This window comes from Dama dama, chromosome 18 (genome assembly GCF_033118175.1).
Source record: "Dama dama isolate Ldn47 chromosome 18, ASM3311817v1, whole genome shotgun sequence".
Lineage (NCBI taxonomy): Eukaryota > Metazoa > Chordata > Mammalia > Artiodactyla > Cervidae > Dama > Dama dama.
In genome coordinates this window covers 108,741,393-108,760,707 of record NC_083698.1, presented here as the reverse complement: position 1 = coordinate 108,760,707, position 19,315 = coordinate 108,741,393, and the positions used below count along the sequence as shown (strand labels likewise).

At 43.1% G+C, this 19,315-nt stretch overlaps 1 protein-coding gene across 17 annotated transcripts in view; it reads left to right on the top strand.

Annotated features, from left to right (window-relative positions):
- Window positions 1–19,315, top strand: part of KMT2C (lysine methyltransferase 2C) — a 254,607-nt gene that overhangs the window by 218,435 nt on the left and 16,857 nt on the right. For 9 of the 17 annotated variants that reach the window (XR_009696784.1, XM_061166164.1, XM_061166166.1 and 6 more), the window contains 9 exons: window positions 753–864; window positions 3,206–3,284; window positions 4,785–4,848; window positions 6,661–6,893; window positions 10,447–12,138; window positions 16,393–16,605; window positions 17,288–17,452; window positions 18,866–19,007; window positions 19,128–19,275. Coding sequence is in view for 15 of the 17 variants with exons in the window: in XM_061166164.1 (XP_061022147.1) it covers window positions 753–864; window positions 3,206–3,284; window positions 4,785–4,848; window positions 6,661–6,893; window positions 10,447–12,138; window positions 16,393–16,605; window positions 17,288–17,452; window positions 18,866–19,007; window positions 19,128–19,275 (2,848 nt within the window). In the remaining 2 variants the exon portion in view is untranslated. Of the gene's footprint in view, window positions 1–752; window positions 865–3,205; window positions 3,285–4,784; window positions 4,849–6,660; window positions 6,894–10,446; window positions 12,139–16,392; window positions 16,606–17,287; window positions 17,453–18,865; window positions 19,008–19,127; window positions 19,276–19,315 lie in introns of those variants that run through there. The other 8 variants (XM_061166176.1, XM_061166175.1, XM_061166178.1 and 5 more) reach the window with 5 other exon arrangements.

Sequence of the window (19,315 nt, the reverse complement as noted above, 5' to 3'; positions counted from 1 at the left end):
AGTAAACTTCTCACTTGTACAATGAATGCTTGGCAGTTCTTTTAGTCATATAAAGCTCTTTAACTTATTTCAATAGCTTTACTAATTTGGGGGAACATTCTCTCCCCCCCAAAAAAACAGCAATGCTCTAAAAATGCCTGAGTGCCTCTAAGAGAAAGAACTAGCGATCAAAGGACACGTGTCCAAGGAATCCTTTCTTTTCTTTTGAATGCTTCTTTTTCTAAACAATAAAATTGACCTTCTGTCCTACATTCATTACCAGTTCTATCATTTTAGCCCATTTCTATATGCAAAGAGGTCTTTTCCCTTAACCTATCCTTATTGTAAGAACTTGATACATTTTTCTCTTGAGTAATAACCAGTTTAGCAATATTCCTTAGTATTTGTAATAAGTGCAGATCCTCATGATGGTGGAACATTCTGCTGAGCCTTGTGAAAGTTTAGGTGAATGGAATTGCATCACTTTAGGTTACTGCTATCATTTCCCTTATGCCAGTATTTAACAAATATCTTGTTTAGATTCTTGCAGGACTAAGGTATTAAATGTGTTTGTTGATCACTTAGATGGGAGTAAATTCAGGATGAGGTTCTCATAATTTTTTACCTAGTATAGAGACCTGTAATAGTGATTATTAAATAATGAGGAATAAGAGTCTAAGTTATGTAATGTTTCTGACAGTTACCTTACTTCTTAGTGTCACTTGAACAAAGTACTGTGAAATAAGTAACTTTAAAATGTGTTTCTTCTTTAGATTTTGATGCAATTACAGATCCTATAATGAAAGCCAAAATGGTGGCCCTTAAGGGCATAAATAAAGTAATGGCACAAAACAATATGGGCATGCCACCAATGGTTATGAACAGGTAGGTAAAGATGTTTCTCATTGTTACTGTGCGTCAAAAGTGCATGAAATTATTACCAGTTACTAGAAGGAGCATATAGTGACTCAAAACTTGTATTCTAGGAATGAACAGTAATTATTCCGATTGGTTGTGATGTCAGCTGAATATGATCAAAATGCTGTACGAATGTAGAGATTGAATTTTCATTCATTTCAGGGTAAACATAATAAAGCATCATAGAATGGTTTGCAAGATTGACTTGACTAAGCAGGAAATTCAACATATTTAAGTACATGCTCATTTAAATACTTTGGAGTAGGTAATGCTGACCAAAAACTGCTTGGGACATGCTTCATCCTCAGTAGGCAAGGGTGAGCAGGAAAACAGACATTAAACTGTTCTGTGCTGAGAACAGAAGATAGTGTGTTAATCTGAAGGTTTTTTATTCCATCAGAGGACATATGAGAGTTAGCACTTTGAAACTTTATAAGCCTTTTCACTATTAATAGGAAAAAATGTGAAAATTATACATTAGAGAAGATTATGAGTTACTCGACTCTCTGAATTTCTGAAATTATTTACACCCCCCAAAGGGGTGTTAAATAACAACAGGCAGTGTTTCTTAAGTTCTGATTGTGGACCATCTTCAGAATTTATGTGGTAGCTTTTTTAAAAAATGTAGGTTCCTTTCCTCAACCGCAGACATACTGAATCAGAGGATCTGGAGGTGGTGCTTGTAGTTTTAGCGCGCGCCATGGGTGGTTCTTTTGTAAATTGCTGTTTGAGAACCTCTGTCCATAGAGTAGGCATAGAGCCTCAATTTAGCCTAATTGCTTGTTGAGTGTGGATGATCCTGGAATTGAATATGAAGTCTACATGAATTTAAACACAGTTCTTCAAAGGTGCTTTGTTGGATACTTTGGAAATGGTTGAGAAGCATTGTTGAGATCAAAGAAGAGACTGTAATGACTTATATGCACAACTTCTGTGAACACTTTGTCATGAGGGTTCTTAACTTTTTTATGTCGTGGACTTTTTTGACATTCCAGTAAAGCCTTTGAACTCCTCAGAATATTTTAATGCCAAACCAAAAACATAATATTACAGAGGAGATCAATTATATTTGAAATACAGCTATTTAAATGTGAAAGTTACAGTATATGTGCTTCTCTAATACACGAACAAATTTGGCAATAGGTCTAATAACTACCGTAACTTCAAAAGAATGGTGTGATGAACCTAAATGACTGATTGGGTTTGTGCAACAACTTTTGCCATGAAAATAACAAGTTCTGTTTGTGAAAAGTCACAGTACTGCTGATAATACTGTAGTTTGCTGCCTGTAGTCAAAATAGAAGGAAATTTAATTCTGCACTTACTTTAAAATACAGACCTGAGATTCGAAACCCTTGCTCCTTCAGCATCAGGTCTCTACCACTTAGATACACTGATGTGTTAGTCACCTGGCGACTTGTTAGTGCTTCTGCTGAGATCTTTGAAGAGGCAGAGATGATGGTCCCTCCTCCACATGGTGGCATAAGTTGACCGAGGGTGATGGACAGCTCAGCGGATTGAGAGACCATTCCACCCCAGGCTGTAGTGGGGCCAGGGGGCAACAGATGAATCAAAAAGCTGAGTAAAAAAATTAAAAAGCATGTGTTCCAAATTCTGCTTAGACATTAATTATAATGTTAGGCATAATTATCTACTTAGACATTAATTATAATGTTCGATAAATAATTTGGAAGATATACGTTGATGCATTTGGTAACTCTACATGCAGTGTTTTCTGAAGTTTTTTAACTAGAATAAGTAATGTTTTGCCAGATACTTTTAACTTTTAACTTTGCCAGATACTTTTAACCATCTAGACTTTTTCTTGGTCTGACCAGTTTTTGATTTGCTCTAACTTTTAGGCATAAAGATATATGAAGCTTCTTAATAATTGAGATACATCTTTTGTTTTAAATAAAGATCAGAATAACAGCTTGATTACATAAATTCTAAGAAAACTATGCCTTCATTATTTTCTAAAAGATTTGAATTAATTTTAATGTATAATGAGGCACATAATAGAGTGGACCCTCTGAGACAGCCTCACAGGCAATGCAACCATGCTAGTCCCTGTGGGGAAAGTTAATCTCTCTGGATCTTCCCTTTCATCATAAGTAACACGAGCAGGAAGAATTTGCATTCCACAGAGTCGTATAGTAGGTTGGGGCACAAAAATACAGGGCCTGAGTGTTTTTGACAAGACACACATTGCCATTACTCCTCCTTCCCTGGAAGAGAAAATGGTTAAGTACGTAAAGGTGATGTTAGTTCCAAATATTTCTTTGATGCTCAGTTATTCTTTCTACAGGTTCCCCTTCATGGGCCAGGCACTGACCGGGACACAGAGTGGGGACGGCCAGACCCTCCTGCCACAGGCCGTTGCTCAGGTATTGCCGCCTGTCACTCGTCACTCTCGAACTCCAGTGCCTTTCCCTGTGTGTCTCCTAGTCTTCACAGCGAGGCCACTTGTAGGAAACAGGACAAGTTCTAGAACACTGCCACACTGTGTTACCGGCTCGGCAGAAATAAGATATTTAACTGTTTTTTTTTTAAGGGCAAGACAAGTTAAGGTCAAAACGTTGGCAGTTTCTGAGAAGGGTCTGTCTGTATGTTTAAGGGTAGGTCACTTGGAGGGAAGCCAGGTGCTTAGGGTCTTTAGGGTTTGGTTTCATTTACTTTTAACTCCACGGAGACGTTTTCACGTCCAGCATTTTAGAATTCACTCATTACATTTAAATGTCAAACTGCTACAGATTGCAGAAAACAATGATTATAATCATTTTATTTAGATACAGTCACGTGCTGCTATTTATTCCTTATTATTTTTTGAAGTACTTAACATTCACAATAATCAGCTTTAAGTGTAAATATTTAGTGTCAAGTGATGTCCAGGAAAGTTAGAAGTATACTTTATATTGTGTTTTCAGTTTTTCTTTTCACCAAGTTCTGCCTAGGGGAAAAAAAAAGAAAGAAAGCAAGCTACCTACTTTCTACATGTCTTTTGGGCACTTTCTTTTTGCCCTGCTTTAGATTTATTATGCTGATAATTATATTTTCATTTAAAAAGAGCCATCTGACACTGTTGAAGAAACATAGGCTTCATAGCTGAGTTTAATCTGATTTCCACTCTGAGTTTATTAGGATTTGGGGGCAGACTTTTTAGCCTCCGTTTTCTGATCTGTTGACTGTTACCCCACCTGCTTTGCAGGATTTTATGGTTTACATTTAGTGCATTCTGAGTGCTGGTATTTGTTGTCGTTTGTCTACAGCTCATGTCTAACAGAATTTGTGAAAACTCAGTAAATGCTTTTTCAAAGTTAATTTTATTTATCAGATTGTTACCAGGGAATTGTGAGATGATAACTATTTATTCAATCTCCCTGGGAAAAATGACATGCAACTAGAAAATGAGAGTAATATTTAATGCATATTTGTTTTATTATTTGTGCCTGTTAGAGATACTGGTTCTCGTTTATAAATAACTTTGTGAAGTGGAATTTAGTAAATCTGGAACCCATGTTTCTATGTCTTAGTTGCTGAAGAAACCAGCTAGATTTGATCACAAAGTAGGGTTTTATGTGAATCTTTAGCTAAGTACTATTTGATTTGCCCTACTATCATATTTTTGATGAATAACCTCTTAGTTCAAAAATAATTGTTTTACAACTGAGACCTAGCAAATATAACAGTTGAGAAGTAGTTTAAAATTTTCAAAAAGTAGGTTGTCACCACAAAATTCATTCTACTTTTTATCAAAATGAAAGCTGCAAAGATGTCATAAGAAATTAAAGTTTTTTCCCTTCCACTTCTTTTTCCTTTTTTTAAGTTTTTGTCCCCCTTTAACTGAAATGTGGAATAAACCTATTTGTAAATTTTACTTATTTTAGGATGGCAGTATAACACATCAGATTTCTAGGCCTAATCCTCCAAATTTTGGTCCAGGCTTTGTCAGTAAGTATAAATCTAATCAGTTATGTGTTCTCTGGGGATTGCTGGTTTGCACTATATCTGTGTTCTTCTAAAATCTTGGAGTTAGTGTAGGTGTGTTATTTGAAGTCAAAGTGCCCTCAATCTTTTATTAAACATCACTGCTGCCCTATTAGGGTCCTCTTCCTCAAGGCATGTCTTTCATTGCTTTGCTTTTCTTTTTTCTGTGCATGAATACTTATGGTTAGAGATGAGTATTTTAATAGAGAAAAATCATCTCCCCCGTTCTCTTCAGTGTTGCTATTTTTGTATATAGACTGGGCACTTTACAATCTGTGGCATAAAACCACTTCTTTTCTAATGACTGTCTGTGTCAGTGACAAGGACACCAAATGGGAACAGCAAAGGGCGTGTGCTTAAAGAGGAGCCGGGTTTAGCAGCATGGTGTGAAGTCAGGGATGCAGAATGCTACCACATCCTCCTAGTTACCTTCAGGGGTCCCACGGTGCTTCAGGATAGCGTTTAAAGTTCTCCCCAGACTGAACCTTTCTGAACTCTCCAGACTGTCTAGCTAACTTTTTTTTCACCGTTATTTTTCATTTTGCTCACCTCTGCTCTCCTGGTTCCAGAAACCAGAAAGGCTTTCCTTGCGGTAGGTCTCATTCTACCAGAAGCAGAACTTCTGAAATCTTGTGAAAAAGCCTGTTCTAGAACAATGCCCTGCAAATTTAGTAGACGAGATTCAAGTTCGTACACGGACGGAACTTCTGGGTTTAAGAACAAACCCAAGGTCCAACCTTTTGAAATTCCCCTTTCATTAATGATTATAATTTGAATACATATTTGCCTTAAAAACAAGTGAACTACTATAACCAACTGGCTTTTTCTGGCTTTATTGTGCCCATTGACTTTGGGTGGATTCTTAATGTATGATGATATTCTGTTAAATCATTGATGTAATTTTTCAGCTAATGTCCTTCTTGGAATTGTATTTATTCATTTCTTTGTCTTAAAGTGAGTCAAAACGGTATATTCTGAATTTCACAACATAAGATGACTTTTTTTTTTTTTTTTCCTTAACTTGGCATCGGTGAAGTAAAGTGCCCTCAAAAAATAAAGTAGGAATATTGCTACAAGATGAAGAAATACAACTGTTTGGGGAGATATTAATGACAGTCATACAAGTGGAAAAGATTTTACTTGGTTAATGGCTTATTTATAGAAATATAAATGACAAAATTCTTAAAAATCATCAGTTTTTTTAACTTACAGATTTCCTTTATAAAACAGACTTCATATTGGTCATTTCTAAAACATTCTAGGTTCTTTCCCTGTTAATTCAGGACATGTTTTCACTGTTTAGAAATAGAGGAAACCTTATCAACATAGGAAAATTAGCATGGGAAATGATACCTGACCCACGCCCTGGACCTTGGCAGGCTGTGTCTCACTTCGTCTCTTCAAAATCTGTAAAGCTGAGATAATCAGATACAAATGAGTTTATTTTAGTAAACAGTGGCTTTTGGGTCAGAGATTTCAATAATGTAGTAGATGAAAAGTATCCTATCAGATAAGTCGTCTGCTTCTCAGAGATTGGGTTTATAGTATTTATGAGGTTAGCCTGTGTCCTAAGAATATGCATTCTTTAGTTTTCTTAAATATTTTTCTAAAATCTTCTACTCTATAGGTGCATTATGGTCTAAAATTTAGTATTATGTTTTCAAAATACCTATGACAAGGTCATGATGAAACTGTTCCCTTACAAAATGGATTTGTGTATCTTGTACTGAACTCTTCAGAAAATTAACACAGATGAATTTTAATTTTTTTCCTCAGATGATTCACAACGTAAACAGTACGAAGAATGGCTTCAGGAGACCCAACAGCTTCTTCAGATGCAGCAGAAATATCTTGAAGAACAAATCGGCGCACACAGGAAATCCAAGAAGGCCCTTTCAGCTAAGCAGCGTACCGCCAAAAAGGCTGGGCGAGAGTTCCCGGAGGAGGACGCCGAGCAGCTCAAGCATGTCACTGAGCAGCAGAGCATGGTTCAGAAGCAGCTGGAACAGGTAACACATAGCTTGGCCAAACAGTCTGCTCTTGATTAATTATCAATGGATGTGGTTGGTGGTATGGCACACAGAAGTGTGCTGTCGGAAATGACAGCTCTCAGACCTCTCACTGAGGGAGTGACTGCCCCAGTCCTTGCCCCAGAGTCACGTACTGCGTGAGTGCCTCTGACGAGGCGCGTGGTCCCGGACCTGACTTAGAGGAACCGTGCCCGTGCTCTGGTAGGAAACCCTGCTGGAGCCGATGGAGCTGGAGGAATTGAAGTGCTTTCCCTGCACTGAGGGGTCGCCATGCAGAGTCTTCAGCTTTCCTAGAGATAGCACGTGGTGAGAGCCTCAGTTTTCTCTCAGTACTTGGAGTTGACCTTTGCTTTGCCCTGTCTTTGGTTCCCTAGTCTCCAGTGGAGTTTCAGATATAGCATTTTTGAATCATTCCGCTGGGCTTTTTTTCATGCTGTGTGTTTATTGGTGTCCCTGTCAGTATTCTGATCTTAATACACAGTGACTGTAAAGGACTCACTCCTGAAACACAACCAGTTTGTTGTTGTCTTCCATTATAGACGCGATGGCTCTCAGAATGTTCGTACTGAAATAGCAGTTGTACTTACAAAGAGGTAAAACGTGAGCTTTTTATTTAAAATGAAACAGGAATAGTGTTCAAAATGCATAAAGGGACCCTCTTGGGCATTTACTTGAATTAAAAACAGGTTCACCCAAAACCTGTGAGTACACATACAGACAGCATCTCTAACATAGTCACCAAAAACTGGGACACCCCCACGTCCCCCCAAACCATCCTTTGGTGGTGAATGTTTGGATAAAGCGTGGCACATTCGAATGATGAAATACTTATTCAGCAATCAGAAAGAATGGAACTGCTAAAATACACCACAGCTGGGGTAGATACAGCAAGAGCGTTGTACTGAGTAAAAGAAGCTAGTCCCAAAAAGTTATATATTGATTCCATTTATAGAAAATTCTTGAAATGACAGAATTACATAGTTGGACAGTAGTTTAGTGGTTGCCAGGGCCTAGAGCTGGGAGAGGAGGATTTGATTACAAAGGGGTAGTAGCCTGTTTCTTGATTGTGGTGATGGCCGTACTGGTCTTCACCTGTGTTGAAATTCATAGAATTATACATCAGAAAGGTCCATCTTGTTTTTGATTGTCAACATACATTTTATTCTCCAAGTTAATAGTTTCTAAGAGTAGTTTGATTGACTCGGTAAAAATCACAGAAGAGCTTTCTGCATAAGAAAGTTAGTCACATCCCCTGTCTTACCTAACCTTCTGAACAAGGGGTTATTATCACCATTTTATACAGGAAAGATTGAGGGCAGAAGAAAAGGGGATGACAAAGGATGAGTGGTTGGATAGCATCATTGACTCAATGGACGTGAGTTTGAGCAAGCTCCGGGAGATACTGAAGGACAGGGAAGCCTGATGTGCTACAATTCATAGGGTCCCAAGGAGTCAGACATCACTTAGCAACTGAACAACAAAAGATAAGAACCTACTGAGTCACTGTGGAGATGGATGAGATAGCTGAGGAAAAGATTAAGGGTTTGGACTCAGGCGTTTTATCTGCAAGCTATGTTGTTGATCCGTCACGAACTCATTGAAAGCCTGTGTTCTGTAGCATGCCAGGCTCTCCTGTCCTTGACTGTCTCCCAGAGTTAGCTCAGATTCACATCCATTGAGTCAGTGATGCTGTCTCCCCATATTCTCTGCAGCCCCCTGGTGATTACAGTATGATCCCCTTGTTTAAAACTAGGATTCTTCCAGAGTGAGGTTTCATTTCTCTTTCAATTTAGTTTCTGGGACCATTTTTTACTGCAAGTAAATATGCTTTTAAGGATTCTTTTATAAATTATTTTTATCTTTGTTATTGCCTTCTGTTATATTTCTATAAATTTTTTATGATGAGGGCCTAGTTTTCGCATATACGTGGATTAAATCCTATTTAGAAATTAATGCTATACTTAGAAAATGGGACACATCATCTGTTACATAGTTGGCAGCAATCCAGTGTAATCTCATTAAGATAAGCAGTTAATGACAGTGTTTTTAAGAGAATTTTAAAATGTCCTGGGAGAGGCCTGGCTCAGCACCTTCTGTATTCCAGATCGTGTTCTGGGTGCTTGATGTGTGTTCATTCTCCTTCACCAAAGTCCAGTGGTGACTTCCTCAGTTCTAGTAGGAAGCCAGTCAGGAGAGAGAAGAGAACAGGTAGGAAACAGCTACTGGGAAACAGGCCCAAACAATGTGTGCAGCGAATATACTAGTCGGCCTGGGAACGTGTTGATTAATAAGTTGAAAATGTGTTAGTATTTGGGTCAGTGCATGAGTCCAGTATGAGGAAATGCAGCCATTGTGAAGAACACATGCGTCTCGCAGTCCTGTCTCCCAGCTCCCTGTGTGAGGCTGTGTGTCCTCAGGACGTGGCTTGTGTCTTCGCTGAGGTGGTCCCGAGCGTCTGCCCTCGGGGCCACCACGGGTCTGGGATGAGCTCGCTGACACAAGTCAGCCATGGTGTTTAGGAGCCTAGTAGGAAGTATTCAAAATACCACCCTGGAGCGTCTCCATATTTCAGAAATTATACCCATTTAATTTCAAGGAGTTTTACCAATCTAGTCTTTTTAACATGGATGGGAGGGTGTGGTATGTGTACTACTAATTCATCTTTTTTTTAACATGTTGTACAATTTTGTATACTTAAATGAAATCTTCGCATTTAAATGGTTAAAGTTTGAGTTAAATCTCATAGTTAGTCTAACCTTATGTATTAACGTAACCTCTGCTGCTAAGTCGCTTCAGTCGTGTCCGACTCTGTGCAACCCCATAGATGGCAGCCCACCAGGCTCCCCCGTCCCTGGGATTCTCCAGGCAAGAACACTGGAGTGGGTTGCCATTTCCTTCTCCAATGCGTGAAAGTGAAGTTGCTCAGTCGTGTCTGACTCTTAGCAATTCCATGGACTGCAGCCCACCAGACTCCTCCGTCCATGGGATGTTCCAGGCAAGAGGACTGGAGTGGGGTGCCATTGCCTTCTCCAAATGTAACCTCTAAGGCATCACAATTAGCTAATTCCTGTATAACCTTTATTTATGGGTTTTGTTTTGTTTTGTCCACGGCACATAGTGTGTGGACGGCACGTAGTTCCCCAACGAGGGTTTGAACTCAGCCACAGCAGTGAAAAGTGTGGGGTCCTAACCGCTGAACTTCTGGGGAATCCCCTATTGTCTTTTTTTTAATACTTTAAAAAATTTATGATTTTCAGAGTAAAATTTTCTTAATATTATTGTCAAAAAAATGTTTTTCAAATTTGTTTCTGGTATTTCCTATTTAGAAACATTTTATTATCGAAAAGATTGGCAGTTTTAGTTGATGAGTTTTTTGGAGGGGGGTGATGTTTGCCATCGCCTAATAAGCAAAATAATTTTGCCTCTACAAGATCTAATTGCCTTCTGTGTAACCTGCACCTTTATCATCAGCCAGTGTTTGTAAAGCCTGAAGTACATACATAATGAGCAAGACTTACTTTTGTGATTCCAGATTCGTAAACAACAGAAAGAGCATGCTGAGTTGATTGAAGATTACCGGATTAAGCAGCAGCAGCAGCAGCAATGTGCAATGGCCCCCCCGCCCACCGCTCTGCCTGGCGTCCAGCCCCAGCCGCCGCTGGTCCCGGGTGCACCCCCGCCTGCCATGAGCCAGCCCAGCTTCCCCATGGCGCCCCCGCAGCTTCAGCACCCTGCGGTCATGCCTGGCCACACCAGCCCGGCCAGAATGCCCAGCTTACCTGGGTGGCAGCCTCCCAGTGCTGCTCCTCACCTCCCTCTCAACCCTCCTAGGATTCAGCCTCCGGTTGCACAGTTACCAATAAAAACTTGCACACCAGCCCCAGGGGCTGTGTCAAATGCAAATCCCCAGAGTGGACCGCCACCACGGGTGGAATTTGACGACAATAACCCGTTCAGTGAAAGTTTTCAAGAACGAGAACGTAAGGAACGTCTCCGGGAACAGCAGGAGAGACAGCGGATCCAGCTCATGCAGGAAGTCGACAGACAGAGGGCTTTGCAGCAGCGGCTGGAGCTGGAGCAGCACAGCCTGATGGGCTCGGAGCTGAGCAGCCGGCCGCCGGCGCCCCAGCTCCCGTTCTACGGCTCGGACCTTCCCCGCGACTTTGTGCCGCCCCCGCGGCCCCTCCCGCCGTCCCCGCAGCACCAGATGGGGCAGGCGGTGCAGCCCCAGAGTATGCAGCAGGCCTCTCTTAGTTCACCCCCTGCCCCAGGTTTCCTGCAGACCAACGAGAGAAGACCGACAGGACCGCCCTCCTTTGTTCCCGAGTCGCCCTCTATTCCCGGGGGAAGCCCAAGTTTCCACCCCGTGAAGCAGGTCCACGCAGGTCTTCCCGGGCCCGGGTTCCAGCCGTCCCCCGCGAGGCCGCCGTTCGCACCTGCTCTCCCCACGGCAGCCCCCACGGCCAGCAGCGGTCTCCCCGGCAGCCAGGACCCGGCCATCACCCAGGGGCAGAGCTACCCGGGCTCAGCGCAGTCGCTCATCCAGCTGTATTCTGACATAATCCCAGAAGAGAAAGGGAAAAAGAAGAGGACCCGGAAGAAGAAGAAAGACGAGGACACTGAGTTGGCCAAGGCGCCGTCCACCCCCCACTCAGATGTCACCGCTCCGCCAACCCCAAGTGTCCCAGAAGCTACCTCCACAGCTGCTGCGCCCGCGCCCAGCGAGCCCCCGCAGCCAGCGGGACCCGAGGCGGCGGAGCCCACGGGCCTGTCCCCACCCGGCGTGGCAACAGGCCCACTGTGCGCTGAGCCAGAGGCCCAGCCGCCCGGTGGGGACTTCGCACAGGGAAACCCAGATCAGCAGACCTATGCAGAGTCAGAGGCGGAGAAGCTCTCCGTGGAGACCCCCGCCCAAGAGGCGAAACTGGAGACCCCCGAGCTAGAGCAGGGCCCGGGCCGGGGGGCGCCCGAAGCTGAGCAGCTCCCCGGGGACCAGGCTGAGGAGCAGGCCGCGGCTGCCACCACCTGCCCCGCGCACAGCCCTCCCCGACCCGCCGGGGCTCCTGCTACCAAAGGGGACTCGGGCAATGAGCTTCTGAAGCACCTGCTGAAAAATAAAAAGGCATCTTCCCTTTTAAATCAGAAACCCGAAGGTGGTTTTTGTTCAGAAGAGGATTCTATGAAGGACAGCAAACTGGTCGAGAGGCAGAGCCCAGCTGACGTGGTGAGTATGGCTCAGGAAAGCCACAGCGCCCTTTGTCCTCTTTTATTTCACGTTATGGTTACAACAGATTGGTGCCAACCTTGTATAACCTTTTTATTCTTGAGGGAAAAGCATGGATCTCATCTTTTGATTTATACCCATAAATTATTATCAAGCAATAATTTATTATGTTTTTCAAAAATCAGAGATCTGTAGGGTAGTGCATTTCATACCTCACATGTTCCCATCAGCTGATTATTACCACGTTGAGTGGATCTAACTCAAGCAAAGAAGTAAGTGTCTATGTGTCCTAATTGCAGATTGCGTGCAGTTTCAATTAACTTCTTGGAAATAACAGAAAGTAGCTCATGCACCCCTGTAATGCATACCGGGGATCCATTCTGTTTCAGTGTGTTAATACTTCATGTTATACACACATGGTCTTAACGTGTAGATGTTATTTTACCTTTGTGGTTTTCCATGTGTCAGTATTTTGCCCTTTTTAAGTTACAGAACACTGGATTTGCTGCTGCTTCTGTGTACAGAATTTTCTTGTAAATACTCCCTGCAAGCTTCCATCTCCTGCATTCCAGTGAACTTCCCTGAGATGTTTCCCACAGCAGGTTTTTTTCGGTTGTAGGAGTTTATCTACTTGTCTTATCTTTCAAAAGTTGCAGTGCTATTACTATTGTATTCATAAATTCCCTACAGAGCTTCTCAAATTAGGTTTTCTTTCTTTTTTTTTAAACTGAACGGAGTAGACTGGTGAATTTAGTTGGCCTTGTGTGCAGTTGTTCATGGAGCCTTTCATTTTGCAAGTATTGGCTTACTCTTTGTTTTCTATTTGTCTGATTCAGTAGAGATTGAGTGCTAATTCCAGAGATTCACATACGAATTTTGTGGATTTTGGTGGTGGTAAAGTTTTCAGTCATATTTGTCATCAGCCCAGAGGCCCGCACTATTGCCACTTACTCTGTTGCCTTCTCTGCCCCTGGGAAGCCTGGGTGCCTTGCAGTCCCTGAAGGTCTTAGAGAATTCACATCTAGCCAGTGCCTTTGTCTTTCAGAACTCAGTTCTGGAATCATCTTCTCCATATACTGTCTCAGCCCAGCCAGTGATTGAGTGCCCATGTGCTCATGTGGCAGCATCTGGTGCCTCTGAACAGGCGACTCCTGGAGGTGCAGACTGCACCCCGAGCCCCCTTCTGTCCTCCGTACCTGACACAGTGCTTGTCACAGAGTCGGTACTGGGTGGATTAAGTTTGTCCTAACACCACTAGCAATTACATGTAAAAAATGTTGATGCTGGGTGTTGTGATGGAACAAGGGTGAGGTCAGCTAGTGTATATATGTGTATAAATGTCTGGACGGTGTCACATGTTTGTCCGTCTGGGAAGCAGCGAGGAGCAGGGCCCTAGGTTACTAGGGTGATGCCTTCTTAACCACATTCCAGGGGTTACACTGTGCTGAGCACTTGCCCTGAGGTAACACAGGCACAGTTATTACTCCCATTTTACAGACTGTGAAATCCATTTACTTTGTAGTCACGCTTAAGGCGAAACTGTTGTGGCCGTAGTTGGACTGCCCCATCTTCCTCCCCCATCTTCCTTCGTGCCGAAACTGTTTTCCCTCCCGGAAGTGGCCGTTACTTGTGGTGTTGGGGCGAAGCCTCTGCTGACGTGGAGTGGTCACCCCCCAGTTTGCGTTAAGGCCATGTTTCCTCTCTCTGCAGCATGCAGCCTGGGCAAGTCAGGCTTTCTGTGCCTCAGACTCTGCCTGTAAAACAGGACCAGTGACGCTCCCTGTCAGTGGGTTGTCACGGGGATTAAAGTGATTTGGGGACACCCTGTGCTTGTGATATGATGAAAGGTGGTGGGCACCTGTGACCACCTGGTAACCAGGCGGGAGGAATGTAACATTCTGGTAGGTGCAGAGACGTGACCACACAAAAAGCAACTGAATGGCTTTGTCTTTACTGATAGATAAGAATGAGAGAAAGCAACCTAAATCCACTACTCTAGGTACTGATTTGATGTTTCCATATATATGTCTGAATGATATACAGATTTTTTGCAGCCATTAAAATTTGTGCTATGTGTGAATGTTTAATGTCACAGGGGACAAACCACATGTCAAGTTTAAAAGACAGCCACCAGAATAAAAGAATATTGAGTATGGTTCATTGTGTTTTTATCATAGTATCTGTAAGCATAGATAAAAAATCGGAAACATTAAAATGTGAACTGTTCCTATCTCAGGCAAACTTTTGGATGATTTTTAATCTTTTTTGTTCTTCTATAATTAAAAGTATTCTTTGAAGTATAGTAATGGCTGGTTTTTAGGGTCATTGTGAGGACGGGAGAAGTCTCTTAGGCACTTACAGGGCCTGACCCTGCACATCTAACAAGCAGTTGCATTATCCTTCTTTTATAAGCCAGTAAGAAGTGCTTGGGGTTTCCCTGGTGGCTCAGTGGTAAAGAACCTGCCTGCCAGTTCAGGAGACCTGGGTTCGATTCCTGGGTCAAGAAGATTCCCTGGAGAAGGAAATGGCAACACACTCCAGTATTATTATCTGGGAAATCCCATGGACAAGGAGCTGGTGGACTGCAGTCCATAGGGTTGCAGAAGAGTCAGACGTGACTTGGTGACTGGAGTCAAACAACAGAGAGGTGCTCGGGCCTTGCGCCACGCTGCTCACCATGCAGTCCTTGGGGATCAGCCTCATCTGGGAGCTGTTTAGGATGTGGAATCTTGTGCTCCCAGCACCGACATACCAATCAGAATGTGGTTTTAATAAGATCCCAGGTGATTCACACTCACGTGGCCACCAGAGGCATAGCTGGAGGCCAGGGTCCTTGGAACATGAGCGTACCAGAGTCACCTGGAGGGCCTGTTAAACCACTGGCTGGCCCCGCCCTGGGTTCACATCCAACAGGTCTGGGGTGGGACCTGAGAGCGTGCACCCGTCCTGGGGGCTGCTGTCTGCCTCCCTGGGGACCTCCCTTGGAGAACCTTAGGTTAGCCCTGGAGTGGGCACTGTGTGCCTGCTGCCACAGCCTCGTTTGTATGAGCTAAGAGTTGTTTTTGCATTTTTTTAATGGTTGAAGAGAATATGAAACAGTGATGTTTCACAGCACGTGAAAATTCTGATCTTCAAGGTTGGTGACCATGAATTCAAAGTATTTTATTAGCCCAGAGCCAAACTCATCAGTTTATGGGTTGCTGTACTTGATTTTGTAGTGCCTGGGCAGAGAGTGGAGTGTTTGTAACAGACGGTGTATGGTCTGCAAAGCATAAGATATTTGTTGTTGTTCAGTCGCTCAGTTGTGTCCACTCTTTGAGACCCCATAGACTGCAACACATCAGGCTTTCCAGTCTTTCACCATCTCCCCGAGTTTGCTCAAACTCATGCCCGTTGAGTCGGTGATAAGATACTTAATTTTTGGCCTTGTACAGGAAAATGTTGCCACCTATGCACGATGTTATTTAGACTATAACCTGTAAATCCCTGAAGATTCAGTGCGGAGTACGTTAAAGTAAGTCTAGGAACTGTAGTTGCCTGTAGCAAAGTATTGAGTGTCAAGTTTAGAAATAAAGGCTCCTAAAGAGAGTCCCATATTTTTAAGGTATTGGTAGCCCTGCCCTTAAAAACTTCTTTAATGCCTGGTTTATTCTTAGCCATAAAGATGAAAGTAAAGGAAAGGCTTACTTGTTAACTGTGTTGAAGTATGTAGTGGTTGTTAGTCAGATGGGTGACTGTGAACTCACTGGGATGAAGCATGTGTGTTTTCATCACTCTCTGAGGCTAGCTGGGCCTCTCGGCTGAGAGACAGAGCCTGTGATGCTTTTCTGGGCCTAGCAGTGGTTTCCAAACACCTGTACTTCACCCCTCCCTAAGGCGAGCCCAGATAAGGCACCATGACCGCCGTGCAGAGACCGGCACAGCCTTCACTCAGGGCACCTGTTCCCAAGCACAGAGAAGAGGGGCCCCGGACTGTCAGCAGCTCCAGGGCAGGCGGGCAGGCCGGGGTTGGGCTTTTCTGAAAGGGGATGAGCTCTCCTCGCTCGCCAAGCTTTGCAGCTGTTACTGAGAGTCGTGTCTGAAAAGGGGGCTGCTGTTCTCAGGGGGCTGGCCTTTTGAGGCCACCATCTTCCCTCCTTAGCTTGGGGTACCCATCTTGGGAGTGTGTGTCTTAGGATGGAGCTGGGTTAGCAGGAATTGAAAATCAAGCACATGGATGGTTCACTTCTTTCTTAACCTTTCCAATTACATTAGCAAACTTTGGGGGCTCAAGTGCAAGGTGGTTTTGGATGTGGCAACAACCAGTTGCCAAAAACAGATGGAGGAAGTGAAACCAAGAAACAGCGAAGCAAAAGGACTCCGAGGACTGGGGAGAAAGCGGCACCTCGGTCAAAGAAGAGGAAAAAGGAAGACGAGGAGAGACAAGCTCTGTACTCCACCGGCGACACCTTCACCCACCTCAAACAGGTGAGTCTTCCGGAGAGCCCCTGTAAATTTCAAGGAAGTGAGACGTCAGATGCTTTTTCAGCCCTATGTAACTCTCTTGGTTGCCATCATTTCCAAAACGTTGTGGGGTAAGAGATATCTCAACAAGGAGCCTAATAGATTTCCTGTTTGCAAGCAAATTGCACCTCCTCTATTGGCACCCCAAAATTACAGTAAAATAGCTGGATTGTCGAGATTTACTTACGTTCTAAGGAAGCAGCCTCAGCACCCAGGAAAGTTCTGTCCACATTCCTTGTGACTCTGGACGCAGAGAAACACAGGCGTTGGTCTCTCCCGTAGTAAAGTCCATCCTTACACCTTCGTGGCTGTCACAGAAGGTGGGAGACAGCTGCTGAGAGGACCGCTGGGGGCGGCGAGCCTCAGGTCCGCCCCGAGTCTTGCTGAGCTGAGAGAAGGAAGGTGTTTTTCTTGCTAGATGCCGGGCAGCATCTCTTTAAGACAGATGAGGATAAGGCTCATTTTTAAGTATATCTCAAAAAGATCCTGTAGTCTCTCTCACTTATTCCAGCATTTTGACACTTGAAATTTTTAAGTCTTATTTTTCTCAAGCCTTATTTGACTGAGTTGCCTTGGGTCTTAGGAAAATGGAGAAACACTTGTTTTGTTTATCGTGTACATTACTCTTAAATGTGTTTTTCAATAGCAGCTCTCTCTGCTCCCTCTAATGGAACCGGTCATTGGAGTGAACTTTGCCCACTTTCTTCCTTACGGCAGTGGCCAGTTTAATAGTGGGAATCGACTTCTAGGAGCTTTTGGCAGTGCCGCCCTTGAAGGGGTTTCGGATTACTATTCTCAGTTGATCTACAAGGTATGTTTCTCTGCCAAGGTGTTGCCTTGCCTCCTCTTTTGGATACCATAGCCTAACTGGTAGAGCTGGTCTCGTTTTCCATCCAGTTTACATCTAATCTTCCAAGTTCCATTTAAACTTGAGTTCAACTCAAAGGTTAAAACTTTACCAAGTAAAGTGTTTTCCAGTATAAACTTCTGAAATTTTTGTATAGGTCAGAATACACACTGTGGAAAAACATCCATTATGTGTTTCTGTGGTAGGGGAAAATACTTAAGTGTCTTAGAAATCTTTATTAATTCTTAAGATGAATCCGAATTCATAGTAAATAGAATAAAAAAATGTAGTTAGGAATTTGCCCTAAAAAATACAGTGAAAAACCCTGAAAAATGTGTTAAGTCTAATAATTTAGGTACGAATTGCAACTATGCATTAATCCTTAGGCTATTAAAATAATACCAAACTAAACCATGTTTATCCTTTGTATTTTTTTTTTTTTTTAACAAAGTTTTATGATAGGCTCACTAGATATTCTTGACTTCACATCTGACTTGTGTAAAGTGATCTTTTTTTTTTTTGGCAAAAATACTGGGGAGCATCATCAGTGTCCCTGGGGCTTCTCTTCTTCACCGTTAATGTCCTTCTCTTGTGGTGCTCTGTGTATTATCGTGGTCCACTTTCCTCTCCAGTTAGAACCTCTCCTGACTCTTGTAAATTCCTTCTCTTCTGATGCGGGCTGTTCTCCACACAGCTTCATCATCTTCATGAACTCCTAGGTCTTTGCAACATGTTTGACTGTGCCCTGCACTTGGTTAGCATGATGGTGTTGGTAGATTCCAACAGTCCCCGAGAGACTAATGAGTCAGATGGAAAAGTGGTGACAAACAGGGAGAGCTGTTTGCAGGGAACTATGTTTGCTAATGGCTCAATCCGTTTAGTATTAGTGCTACTCCTTTTGCTTCTTTTTGAGATTTCTGGACAATCCAGATGCTAATACCTAAGATACGAGTTGCAGTTATTGGAGTGGGATCTTAAATTCTCAAATTTTTTATAGAACTGGGGCATATCTTAATTTAATTACTATTTATTGGTTGAATTTAAAGCTATCCTTCACTGGCTTTAACAGTGAAACTTAAGTGAGTCGAATAGAACTGAATGAGGCACAGTGTCAATTTGCTTCTTACTTTCCAAGCTGGGAAAGCGAGCCTGTGGGCAGTATGCCCAGAGGATTATGGGTATCTGCTCCACTGAAGAGCCTCCTGGCCTGCACGTTTCTCGTTCTTCTTGGTGTGCACTTTAGGAATGAAGATGCATCTGATTACATTTCTGTAGCCTTGCTTCCCTGTGCTAAAAATTCACAGAACTAAGTTTTAGCAAGGTCGTGGCATATTTGCTCTGTAGCATATAATTTTAAAATTTTTTGGTCTCCTGCAGCAGAATAATTTAAGTAATCCTCCAACACCCCCTGCCTCTCTTCCTCCTACACCACCTCCTATGGCTTGTCAGAAGATGGCAAATGGTTTTGCAACGACTGAAGAGCTTGCTGGAAAAGCTGGCGTGTTAGTGAGCCACGAAGGTAGGATGCCAAGCCCGTGTGTGCCGCTGCGTGCGGTGAGATGGCGGTCAGATTGTGGGGTTCTTCCCGCCCATCGGTTCGACTGAACGTACTTGGGGGTTTGTGTTTTTACTTTTCCAGTTACCAAAAGCCTAGGATCTAAAGGGTTTCAGCTGTCGTTCAGACCACAAGACGACTTGCTGGCCAGAGCGATTGCTCAAGGCCCTAAGACAGTGGATGTTCCAGCCTCACTCCCAACTCCGCCTCATAACAATCAGGAGGAATTAAGGTAGGCATTCCTTGTTCTCAAATACTTTTTAATTATTTCA